The sequence below is a fragment of the Meriones unguiculatus genome, chromosome X, assembly GCF_030254825.1.
Source record: "Meriones unguiculatus strain TT.TT164.6M chromosome X, Bangor_MerUng_6.1, whole genome shotgun sequence".
NCBI lineage: Eukaryota > Metazoa > Chordata > Mammalia > Rodentia > Muridae > Meriones > Meriones unguiculatus.
Genome location: NC_083369.1, coordinates 65,347,536 through 65,360,283, shown reverse-complemented (window position 1 = coordinate 65,360,283; position 12,748 = coordinate 65,347,536). Strand labels below are relative to the sequence as shown.

At 40.4% G+C, this 12,748-nt stretch overlaps 1 protein-coding gene across 1 annotated transcript in view; it reads left to right on the top strand.

Moving 5' to 3' along the window:
• The first annotated feature begins 684 nt into the window (after positions 1-684).
• Gucy2f (guanylate cyclase 2F, retinal) overlaps positions 685-12,748 on the top strand; it is a 131,515-nt gene continuing 119,451 nt past the window's right edge. Inside the window, exon 1 of the mRNA XM_060374654.1 lies at positions 685-1,414. Coding sequence (XP_060230637.1) covers positions 685-1,414 — 730 coding nt within the window. The remainder of the gene's footprint in view (positions 1,415-12,748) is intronic.

Here is a 12,748-nt window from a genome sequence, read left to right as displayed (position 1 = left end):
GATATAAAACAAAAAGACATCTTTATCACAGTAAGAAATATAGAGATCTTATATTCCCCCTGTCTGTGTTCTCCCTTTTCCTGTGTTTCCTCGTCCCAATTGTTCCTGTTTTCATCTGTGTGGGCTACCTCAAATAACACTTTTCTGCAGTGCTATTACCTGTTTCCACCTTCCTGTCTCTAGGAAGGGACTATGGAGGTAAGTGATGACTATAATATTACACCAAATATAATTCTGATGATTATCCAGGCCATGCTAAAAGCACTTTCCATATGTTACCCATTGTATTGTCAAAAAATTGTGAGGTGGGTAGTTGTTATTAAAGTTGAATCAAATGGACTTGGTGATGGATTGAATGTGGAGGGGTAGCAAATAAGGAACCTCTGCAATTTTCCAGTTTTTGACTGAAGCAAGCGAATCAATCAACAGTGGATAGAGAATATGACATCTCCTGAGCTAAGAAGGACTAGATGAGGAAAAGTTTTGGTTGGGGAGGGGAACAGAAAGTTTGAAAGTGGGAGACTGCATTGTTTCATAAATGATTTTGTTTCCTAGAGGCTTCAGACATAGTGTAACAGATATTTCTTTCTGGTTGACAGGCACTCAGAAACACCACTGTCCATCTCCAGAGGGCAAACTAATCCTCCAGTATCTCATCATTAGCTTGCTGGAAGGAGCCCGGCTATGTTCCTCAGACCCTGGCCTTTTTCTCGCCTTCTTTCCTGGTTTGCCATATCCAGCAGACTGTCAGGACAGCATGGCCTCGCTTCTTTCAAGTTCCTGAGGTGCTTGTGCCTCCTAGCCCTATTGCCTCTCATATGGTGGGCGCAAGCACTCCCCTACAAGATAGGGGTTGTAGGCCCCTGGACATGTGATCCATTCTTCTCAAAGGCCCTGCCTGAGGTTGCTGCTGCTTTAGCAATCGAACGAATTAGCTGGGACGTGTCGTTTGACAGGAGTTACTCCTTTGAATATGTGATTCTTAATGAAGACTGCCAGACTTCAAAGGCCCTCTCCAGTTTCATTTCCCACCAGCAGATGGCCTCAGGATTTGTTGGACCTGCCAACCCTGGCTACTGCGAGGCAGCCTCACTCCTGGGAAACAGCTGGGACAAGGGGATTTTCTCTTGGGCTTGTGTGAATCATGAATTAGATAACAACCGTAGCTACCCGACCTTTTCTCGGACACTCCCTTCTCCTATCCGGGTGCTTGTAACTGTAATGAAGTATTTCCAGTGGGCTCATGCTGGGGTCATTTCCTCAGATGAAGACATTTGGCTGCATACAGCCAGTCGAGTTTCAAGTGCTCTTCAGAGCCACGGCCTGCCTGTCGGGGTCGTCCTGACCACAGGACAAGACAGCCAAAGCATTCAGAAAGCTCTCCAGCAGATTCGCCAGGCAGACAGAATTCGCAGTGAGTGCTTGCTCCTGGCTGAGGTTTAAAGGTGGTTTTATTGAAAAACATGACAGTCTCTAAAAGGTTGTCTATCATCATACCCTAGGCTAGCATGTTATTTCCTAGTTCTTTATGTGCATGCCTTCTTTCATGCATACGCAGACACCAAGAATATGACTTCAACAGAGCCAATCTTGGAGAGTTAATAGGGATTTCGAGAACTCTATAGTCAAATGCCCTGTGTGCCAGCACTTGATCTCAGCACCTGCTGTAGGAAAAAAGATTGACAGCAAGAGTACTGTAGCCACATCTGATCCTGTCTTTGTCCTGAGGACCACAGCAATTTCAGACTAACCACACTATGTGCTCTTATGGTTTCATTTTTGTCTTTTTTTTCTTTTCTTTTTTTTTTTTTTATCATGGAGTGGAGATTCATGACTCCATTCTGAGTAGTTCCCTTCAGGGGTGCCCAGTACAATTTTGTCATCACATCTCCCTGAGAACTTATCTTCTCCAAAGTGCTAAAGTCCTTCTCTCCCCTTCCTACTGAAGAAGTGGGATTATTCTCCCTGCAGCATGCAGCTCATTGGTATGGAGGACCCTTAGGTGGTGAATGAAAGCATAACAAAGCAGGTGTTATGTTAACATCCTTCTTATTTCCAGGGAATCTTTGCTTGGAAATGATTCTTGCAGAGGCAAAATGCAGGCAAAATGTGCCACAGAGGACTTGACTCACCAAAGCTTCAATTACCAACAGGATTTGAGTTAATTTGGGGAGGGAGCCTTCGTAGTTCTTTAGAATCAGATAATGGTTTTTTTTTCTTTTTTTTTTTTTTTGTTTTACATTTCTGACAGTTAGTTTTAATTCATTTCTTTTCCAACCTCTTTACTGAATTTTTAAAAATAAATACCCTCTTTACTTTTCTCTGGAAGTGGCAATGATATACAGAAACAGAGGTCATTGCAAAACTGCAGACACATCATCACTTTAGGGACTGTAGCTCAGAAACCACTCCTCAAGCTCATTGCTTTTAGAATTAGTCCTGGTCCCAGTTATTTATTTACCATAACAATGGACTTACTACAGCATGGTCCATCTTAGGCCTGACTTATAATCAGAATCCATTTTAAATTTTAAGTGTCTCCACTATTGGACCTTAATTGTGATCTTTGCTGGAAGATGAAGGCCAGAGGTTTTAGTTCCAAGAGCTACATTAGTTCCAGTTTATAAGACCTTCAGTGTTAGGCAATCAACATGGCTCTGATTATTTCATAACAGAACTTGATCCTTGTCATGCACAGAATTAGTTTTAAAGATATAAAATCATTTCTAGGGAGGAGCCATGCTAGAAATAAAACAGCATATTTAGTGTCAGAACTTCATGTTACAGAGTTTTATGAAACCCTATGTCTCTTATAAGCTTACATTTTAAGAGTGTTTCATATCCCATTCATTTTAAATACTATACTTTGAGCTGATGTTTTGATCCCTATCATGAACTATTAAATAAAATCTGGGCCCTAGGCCTCATTTGTCATCAAACTGAGAGGGATTAGGATTGAGTGTTCACCCCCACCAATTCCTTTGACGTAGAGAGGTTGCAAACATGCATTTTGTTTTCCTGCCATTGGAAGCCTATCTTTTCCCCCACTATTCTTGCATTATCTGATGACGAGAATTACCTGGGCATCTTTTCAAAATGACTGAAATGACCTCCAAAAACTTGAATTGAATTGGCCTATGGTAGATCCCCAAGCAACACTCTTTTAAATAGCTTCTCTGGCACTTCTAAAGCTCAAGGAGAGTTTAGAGTCACTGACTTTAAACTAATTAAAATGCAAATGATTGTTCCTCATTTGCCTTAAGAAGACTTTGTTTAGTTCACATATTTTTGATAACTGTATGAATCACCTCAATAAAGGTATGGGGATTTTGAGAATGGGAGGTGAACCCAACAGAGACTGTTTTAGGAGCAATGAAAGCCCCTGTGTAACAACAAGGATGGCAGTAGCATGTGGAATGGGGACTCTGAAAGAAACAAAGTTGGCAGTGAAGATAAATATACTCCAGGATTATTTTTCTCTAATTCTGACAAACATAGGAAAACTCAGATGAAGAGTCATGGGACCTCAGTGACATGAGTTGCAATGTGATGGAGTATGGAAGTAGAGAAATTGAGTTGTAAATTGGGCTGTGTACTAAGTATGATTTTGTGTATCTCTGTGTAGAGTGAGCAAAGGAAAATGTGGTTCCTGCAACTGGTTCAATTAATTGCTGGAATTTGAATCTGTGCCAACCAGCAGGTGAGATATGGCAGTAGAAGTTGTAGAAGAGAAGTGAGTGTTAGAGAAAATAAACATTTGGGTCATTTCAAAGAGGTCTTATTAGGTTGTGAAACCAAGAGCTCGTGACACTGTGAATCAAGAAGGAAGTTCTCCAGTGTTAAAAATAATGCACACACAAAGACTATATGAAAGAGAGTTATTGGATGGAGAGAGAGAGGGAAGGAAAGAGAGAGAGATACAACGAGGGGAAGAGGTAGGGTTGCCACAACAGAGGAAGGGGAAAGAGTAGGAAAGAGGGAAAAAACAAGAGAGAGAGAGCGCAAGTGTGCAAGAGCAAGAGAGAAGTAAGAGGCAGGGGTCCATTTATAGCTCCTGGGCAGCTGAACCACACCTGTCAGGCCTGTCAGGTACATCTGCCTGGCAGGGGACACATGATGACATCATAGATTACTAGGCAACCAAGAAACAGGGTGCCTAAATGTTAACATTTCTCTTTTTCTATAATTAAAAAATGAGGAGCCTGGGCTGTTTCTCATGTAAGGCAAGTTAAAGTATATAAATGTAGGTTCATCGGAAGCAGGTCTTTGTTGCCATGCAAGGGGTTAAGTGAGAGAGAGGAAAAAAAGTAAGAGCACCAAAATGTCTAGATTACAAAGTGAGGAGGAGAGAAACCCCTGCCCTGGAAAGTTCAGGGTAGATTAAGCTTTTGTTGATAAGTGGGTAACTGGCAAAGCTTCTCTTCTGGCTACTTCCTGCTGACACAGGGGCCATTGTAGGGAGGTCAAAAGGCTGAAATGTTGGCCAAGTCCATGAAAAGCAGGTTGTTTTGATGCTGTCCAGGGTCTGTGAGAACATTTGTGGTTGGAAGGGAAAAGTGCAAGTGCAGCTTGATGAAGTCTGTGAGGTCAGACTGGAACACCTGTAGGTAGTTACTTTGGCACTGTTGTGGATGTAGGAAACACCTGGGTCTGGCAGGACACTGGAATATCTGGAGGAATGTATAAATGGACGGTTCCCATTGGGCAGGTAGGAGTCAGTGAACTGTCACAGCTTTCCAAGAGCAAGGTTAACTCATTAGCTTAGTATGGTACAATCTGTTCCAACAGCTCTTCAGTGTTGGCCAGAAACCAAGAGTACAGTTGCCTGTAGCACACAAGGTTTACCCAGCTAAGATTGTGTAGGTGTGCTAGAAGGGAAGGGAGCGAGACCGTGTTGGTAGAGAGAAAATCTCACCCAAGGGAGAAGAAAGTCCTAGATAAAGGGTTTAGATGTAAGTTGGAGAGAGCAGTAGGAAGTATTTGTGCAACTAGAAGTGAAGACTCATCAATGGGCCAATATTGGGTGTAGGAAAAATCTGGCAACCAGGAATTGATGCCAACCAGAGGGAAAGACTCACCAATCAGGTGGTGTTGAGTGCAGGAAGGTAGCAATCAGGTAGCCAGGAAAGAGAAGCCACGAAACCAGGGAAAGGGGAGGAATCCCACCCTTTGAGATAGGCAATAGGTGAGAAACTTAAGCTGTTGATTGGCAGTACTCATCTGGATTTCATTTGACCTGAGAGGAGGATTCAGATGGATGTTCCTACAGCTTACAATAGTTTTTTTTTTAAGTTTACAAAGGAGATAAACTTTAGACATGTTAGCATCACAATTGTAATTTGCAGTAAAATACACATTATGCAAAAAGGCAGTAGACATACACATTTGTGTTAACAACATAAGCATTCTTTAAGGTGAGCTCTGAAAAGGCAGAAGCCTTTTGTGAAGTAGAAGCAGCAAAAGCTCACTTGATCTTAACCTTTAGTATGATTACACATTATGGAAGAGAGACTTTTTTTTTCTCTCTACCCAGAAGATGTATATAAGTCTAGCTCATGAGAAACAATTTTTAAGTCTACACTTAAAAGACAAACCAAAGGAGAGACTCAAAATCTTGAGCTTGGAACCATGATTGTGGGTGGTATAGTGGAATGTTTTGTATTAGTGTTACATTAATAAATCAGAGCTCTAGTGATAAATGTCAAAGGTCTGGACAATCAATATAACAGTAGGTAGCAACAGGAGGAAATATGAAGCATTTTTTTTTATTTATTTAGGACACCTTATGTCACTATAGACCTTGCAGCCTTTAGAATTTACATTTACCAACCTAGAAGCATCTTATTAGACCCTCAAACATTTATAACTCCCATTTGTTTAACCTTAAAACACTTTTCAGACCCTCAAAAACTTTTTTTTAGAAGCTCATAATTTAACTTCAGTATCCTTAGGCCTTGTTCCCAATTACTTACCATGAGACATAGGTGAAACTGCTATGAACATTCACTGTCTTTTAGCTAAAGGGATGGTAAAAGGTTATATGTGAGGCCTGTTTTTTTGAGTCTGGTAGCAAAGTAGACTGTCTAGACCTGACAGTAGCAACTCTAGGAGTGAGGCTTAAGTCCTGGTCTCCTGCATATGAAGAGAACTGGGAAGACATGTGAAGCTTCCAAGACAGAAGCTGGCTATATGACCGTGAGACCTGAGTGTGAGATCAAAATAGACCTGCAGCATTAGCTGGTCTTGCCAAGGCTGGTGAAGGTCATGGAAACTAGGAGCCATTTGTCTTCCATGAGGCCAAGGAGCTCAAAGGCTTGAAGTGTCTGTGGCTCTTGTGTTGGTTGAACCTCCATGGTTGGGCACAGAGGACAAGCCTGCATGGGAACATTTTGACTTCAAAAAGTCTGCCAGCAGGTAGTCATGGCTTGTTGAAGCAGCTGTGGGACCAATATCCCCTTTGGCTACATTTGAAACAATTACTTGGACGAATTGACTTTGACTAGAACCCCATGAGTTGAGGCATTGCAGACCTCTGTCCTCTTCCTTCTCCTCCTTGTCTTCTTCTGCAGGGATGCCAACAGTCTCAGAGCAGCAAGGTCTGGAGCATAGTTTTGTGTTGTAGATGAGCCTCTCTTATTATTTTTACCAACACCTGTATGGGGACTCAGGACAATCTTCAGCTGTTCAGTTAAGATGGCAGTGAGACCATGTTTGCATATGTAGGGCTATAAATATATTTTTGGAGGTTAGAGGACTTGATCATCTATGAGATTATTGACTATTAGCTTGCATTTGTTAACCATTAAATATTAGGACATTAGGATTTATTATATAAAAAGTCTATAGCTTATAAAAGTTCAAGGCTATACTATTTATTAATAATATTACCATATTTAAAAAATAAGACCAAGCATATTTTAACCTTTTGATAGTGAAGATATAGCAAAATGACCAGGTTTTAACATAAACAAATTAATAGATCTCAATTTAGATTATCTTTGGAATTATATCATGTAGTTTAAGGGTTTCTAGGCAAAAACTTTCATTTAGTAATTCTCGAGTTATAAGTTTTAAAACCAATACTATAGTAGAGCAATATAAAGCAATTTTAAAATTGCATTTGAATTTATTATACCAAACCTATTAGCCATAAAGCCTAGTAGTGAATCCGGATCACAGGTACCTCTTGGCGGGAGAAACAGCATTCATTCATTAATTTAGAAATTGATAAAGACATAGGCAGTTAGATATACACTTTAAATGAGCTTAATTTGAATAGGCCTTTATAATCTTGAAATTTCAGCATCATATAAAAATTATTTTGAACCAGGATTGAATCATGTATATGGCATGTTGTAAAAATATAACTTTAAATTTATATAAAAATCCATACCCATTTAAAATAAGATTTGTTGCTTTTAGTCTAAAAGGAGACAAAATAGTTAATTATGACTAAGGAAGACTTATAAATGTAAATCCAATGAGCAAAAGATATAAATCATTAAATAAGAATTTACAGCATTTTAAAATAATTTTTAAGAGCAGTGTGTACAGAAATTAGGAAGAAAAGATTTTTTTTAAAAGGTGGGAAGTAGGGCCTTAGAGGTCAGAAGGTCAGAGATACTTTGAGAGCCATGTTTAGAACACAGCTTGGAGTCCTGTGTGAGTCAGGGAGGGGTGAAGGTCTGTGAGACCCCAGCGCATGGCATGACTTCTCTTGTTCTAAAATCAACATGGTGACTTGCCATATGAGGTATGCTGCTGCAGCAGCATAGCAAGACTGGGGTCATGTGACCCAGGGTGCAGGGTCAGGCTGGCTGGCTGGCTGTCCCAGCTGGGTTTGAAACTCTGTGTGTGAGTGGCATGGCTTAGTGGACATCTGCGCAATTGAAAATAATCTACTGAGCATAAGCGAGAGAACATGGCAGGAAATTCGCTAACCTAACAGAGTTGGTTTAGAAGCAGGTTGTATCTGACTTCACAGCAGTAGTTCCAGCCGCTAAAAGTGAAGTCTGGTGTGAGAGTCCCAGTTTTTCTAGCTCAGCGTGAGAATCTGCCTTGTCCCTAGTGCTGGGGGAACATGGCAGGTCTCAGCAGTGTCTGAGCTGCAGTGAAGGTAGGTAAAAGGAAAGGCAGAGAGAGGGTTTGAGAGAAAGTGTAGGTTTTGGGCACATGTGGTTTAGTTAGGGATGCATGGAACAGAAGTAAAATCTGTTGCAGGCATCCTGGCTCTGTGTAAGGGATCTTGGTTTGACCAGACCAGGTGCTACCAGGAACACCCTTCCAGGCTCAACACACCAATGAAATGATGATGCGCAGAACAGATCTATATATGAAAGAGGCTTATTGGATGGAGATAGAGAAAGAGAAAGAAGGAGAGAGAGAGACACGTAATAGGAGGAGGGGAGGGGGTGCCCCTACAGAGAAAGGGGAGAAGGCAGGAGAGAACGAGAGAGTGTAAGAGCAAGAGAGAAGAAGAGCAAGCAGAGGGGATAAGCAGGGGTCCATTTACAGCTCTTGGGCAGCTGAACCCTGCCTGACAGGTTCCTGAACCTTGCAGGCGACATATGATGACATCATAGGTTACTAGGCAATCTAAATGAAGCAGGCTGCCTAAATGCTAACATCCAGAGAATGATAATGTAACTCAATAGGACTGAGTTTTTTTGTAGAACACGTTGTAACACAGAATGCATTTGGGAGGGACCCCTTCCTTTGAAGAGATCTGCTAATAGATGTAAGACTGAGTCACAGTAGCAATGATGGCACTCTTATGTGGCAGTGGTAGTGGGTGCTAGGGGCTGGTAGTGGTGATAGGGATGGAGGGAAAAGAAGAGCAGGCTCTGGTCCATATGCCACTTCTGTTTCTGATAAATTAATGTCTCAATTTAGGTCATATTACTGGTGCTTCATTGGAAGTGTCTTTCTCAGAAACAAGTCTGAATCATGTTTACGTAGTACATAGGCAATGGTCAATTAAATAGTAAAGTCACAGTAATAAAGGTACAGACTTTTGGAGGGTGAAACAAAGAGGCTTTATTAGAGGTTAAGTTAGATGTTAAAGACAAAAGCAACCATAATTCATTCTACCTTATGCATAAACAGCATTCTATAGTTTACAAGGTATTTGCACATTGAACATCTCATATTTTCCAAGAGACAGTTTTTTTTTTTCTGTCTTCAAAGTTTACAATATTTGTGAGGCTCTCAAGAGCAAGTAGATAGGTGAAGGCATTGCTAATACCAAATAATAGAGTCAATGAAGCCTCAGAGTAGGGGATTCAGTCTTTCCAGGGTTAGGGACTCGTTTCTTTTAAATCTTGGAGGTGATTGCCAATTATCTTTATTTCTAACAAAGTCAAGTGGAGGTATTAATCAAAGACAAAGACCTCAACTTGCAGTCAAGAATACTAAGTAGGATTATGTAGGTTGTGCCTGGGAATCTAACGGAGTGGATATAGGGGCCAAAATTCCATCCACTCTCTGTTTCTCCAACCATGAGCCCTGCTGGAGGTTTTTGTCCCTTGACACAAAGCAGTATTCACTCCCCACGCAAAGCACCTGAGGGATTGCATCCACTCATGAGAGGTTCCTTTTCTCATTCCTACAAAGGTCAGCAGGAGGCCTTACCTCTAGCTCTTCAGAGGACTTTTCAAATGACTATTTCAATCCCTCCTGTTTTCTTACTATGAAATCCTTTTGATTTGAACTTGCCTGGTTGTCTACCAATTGGCGTTACCTTTAAATCCTTCCAAATTGGAATTACTTAATTTTGGCAGTCAAAATGGCCTTCTCTTGTTCTCCCCAAAATTAGATCCAGTTTTCTATCTTTATAGCCAGGGCCCAACTAGCTTCTATTCATCAATTACCTTCCTGAACGTAAAAGAATAACTGATAATACCTAATAAATGATATTTATTGAGAGTTGATTATATCCTAGGCATTTTGAAAGGACTGTTTCATTCAATTCTTTTAATACTCCTATAAAATAAGGCCAATTATTGTTTTCCAATTTTAAGGGTAAGACCTCTGAGACAGCCAGGTTAAATAACTTGCCTATGTCATACAGCTAGTGAGTGCCTATATCTTCAGGGTTATGTGCCATAGTGGCTCTCAAATCTAAGTGACCACCAGAATTTCCTGGAGGGACTCTTCAGTTTGCTGGGTTTCTTCTCCAAAGTTTCTGATTCAGAGAGGCTGGGATGAGGTCCAGAATAGGCATTTCTGATGAGTTTCCAAGTGATGCTCATCCTTCTGGCCTATGGACTATACCTTGATAACTGATCTATGAAAGGACTTTACTGTCTCCTCTCTGCTTGAGATATGCTCCTAAAACACATATAACGAGAGTCTGTGTTCTCTGGATCACGTATAATTTCAGCCCTTCTGTTTCCTTTCTTGATTCTTTGGCCCACTGATGAAATGATTTTCAGTGTCCCCAGGTATGTCAGGTTTAAGCCCTGTGTCCAACACTAATAACAGTGATATTGATAATGCTGTGGTGAATGGTTTTAATCCTGATAAATATTTTGGTATAAAATTTGCTATGGATAAATGTAAATTTACATAAATATAAGTGATGGGAAGACCACCTGCATTTATGACGAGATCCCTTATCAGCAGTGATCAAGCCATTGAAGACTAAACACTCGAGGAGATCTCTAAACATCTAAGCTTTCTTCACTATATCTATGCCATATATACCTTTTTTCTCCTGCTGTCTGCCCTCCCTTCATTCTCAGCAACTCATTAAACTGAAGTAGCTAAGATGAATGTCAGGGGAAGAAAATGGCACAAAAAAGTCTAAAATGTAGGTAGAGGGCTGAAGAAGGAGGGTTTCCAGGGTTAGGGACTCATTTCTTTTAAATCTTAATTGAAAGTTCACAAACATGAGTGTAGTTTGAAAGGCTTCTGCAGCCCTAGTTAGTAGAACCATTTCCATCTTACAGGGTGTGAAACTATGAGCAGTTTTATCCTCAAGAGGATCCTATAGTCACTGTATCTGTAAGAGGTAAAGTGAGATCTGCTGGTTTCTTTTAAACAAGGCTTTCCTGTGATTCAGACTGACCTTGAACTTGTGATAGCTCAGGCTAGCCATGCACTACAGTATTTCATCACGATCATGCTGCCCACTTCTCCCAAGTGCTAGGATCACAGGCACGCAGGACAATGTCTGACAAGTTTTGTCCTTTGAAGAATATAAATCATTTATCTCAAAGAAATAGGGGCTAGAGAATTTCGATACAGGAAGAGAAAAAGAAGAATTGAGGAACCCAGAAACTCGCGTTTCTCATGACATTTCTTTCTAGTAACACAGAAATTGAGAGAGGATCCTACACAGCTTACCACAGGTAGCCCCACAGCCTGAAGACATGGCTGCCTGGCAGCTCAAGTTGGGTACACATATACCAGACAAAGTGATTGTATCATCCTTGTGAGATGGGATTTCCAGAGGGTGTATTTTCTGGTCCTTGTTTTGGTTTTAAAATGGCTTGACTGTTGACAATCAAGATGGAAACTTATAAATTAATATTATTTGGTGACCACCTGTTGACCTAAACCTTGTCTAGGATTTAAGTTTTCTGTGTACTAATCCTTTCCTGACAAGAACTTAGAGGTCAAATCCCATTTTAATGAATGTAATTTTGAGATAATAAAAGCTATTTAGTAAAAACCATCTCGAAGAACAGATGCATCCTTAAATCCCTGTGCATGAAGCACTCTGTCTATTAAATTAAGATGCTGTTGTTTGAATTCAGTATTTATGCTTTCCTCTTTAATTGTGTTCAATGGCAAGTTCTTGCCTTATAAAAATAGAAGCCCGAGATCATTCAGGTTCAATATTTCCAAAATTTTAATCTAGAAATGAGAGGGAAAGGTTGGGCTAGATACTCTTAAATTCTCTTTCTTGTTTGGAAATTTGGACCTCCTCCCGTTTTAAAAATGTCATTCATATGTGTCAGCGCTCAGATTTGGGGGTAAGATAATGGCACTCGGCATTAAATATAAGCTTCTTAATGTCTACTCATATAAGAATATAACTTCCAATTGTTCTCCTTTTCTAATAATGCAAACATACCCATATCTATCACTTCCAATGAGACCCTTAAAGAAAAATACATTAACACAGACTCTTTTCTCCTAGGAATTTTCTAGCATGCAAACATCCATCTAAATAATGTTTAGTGTGTGTGTGTGTGTGTGTGTGTGTGTGTGTGTGTGCAGAAAATAAATAGGACACAATCTCTGACCCTAAGAACTTCAGAACTTCAAAGTTTTATAGAAAAAGTGGTTAATATTCAAATTAGGGCAATAAAGGGTGTCATGAGGGAAGCCAGTATAGTAAGTGGTAGCTTGAAGCTGGTGTTAGATGTAACTTTGAGTACAGGAAGCTTGTTGGTGACTGTTTTCAAGTATAACATTCATGAGGGAGAGGAAGCCAGAGAATTAGGTAGAAAGAACTGAACAACAAAGGCCTCATTCAATCCCTAAGGGGTACTCTGGACCTGGGGCAGCTAGAATTGAGGTGAAGAGTTTGGGACTTTCTACCACTTTGTAGACTGCCCATTGTGTATAGGCTGACCCAATGAAAGGCTACAATATGCTAATAGTTGCTTTAGCAAACATCTTCCCAGGAGTGAGAAAGCCCTGATTTGCAGTTTGCCGATTTCCACAGGGTAAATCACCATTGCCACGGCCAATTTAAAGCTAATAGCATGTTGTTTCCTGGCTTACAGATGTCCTGAAA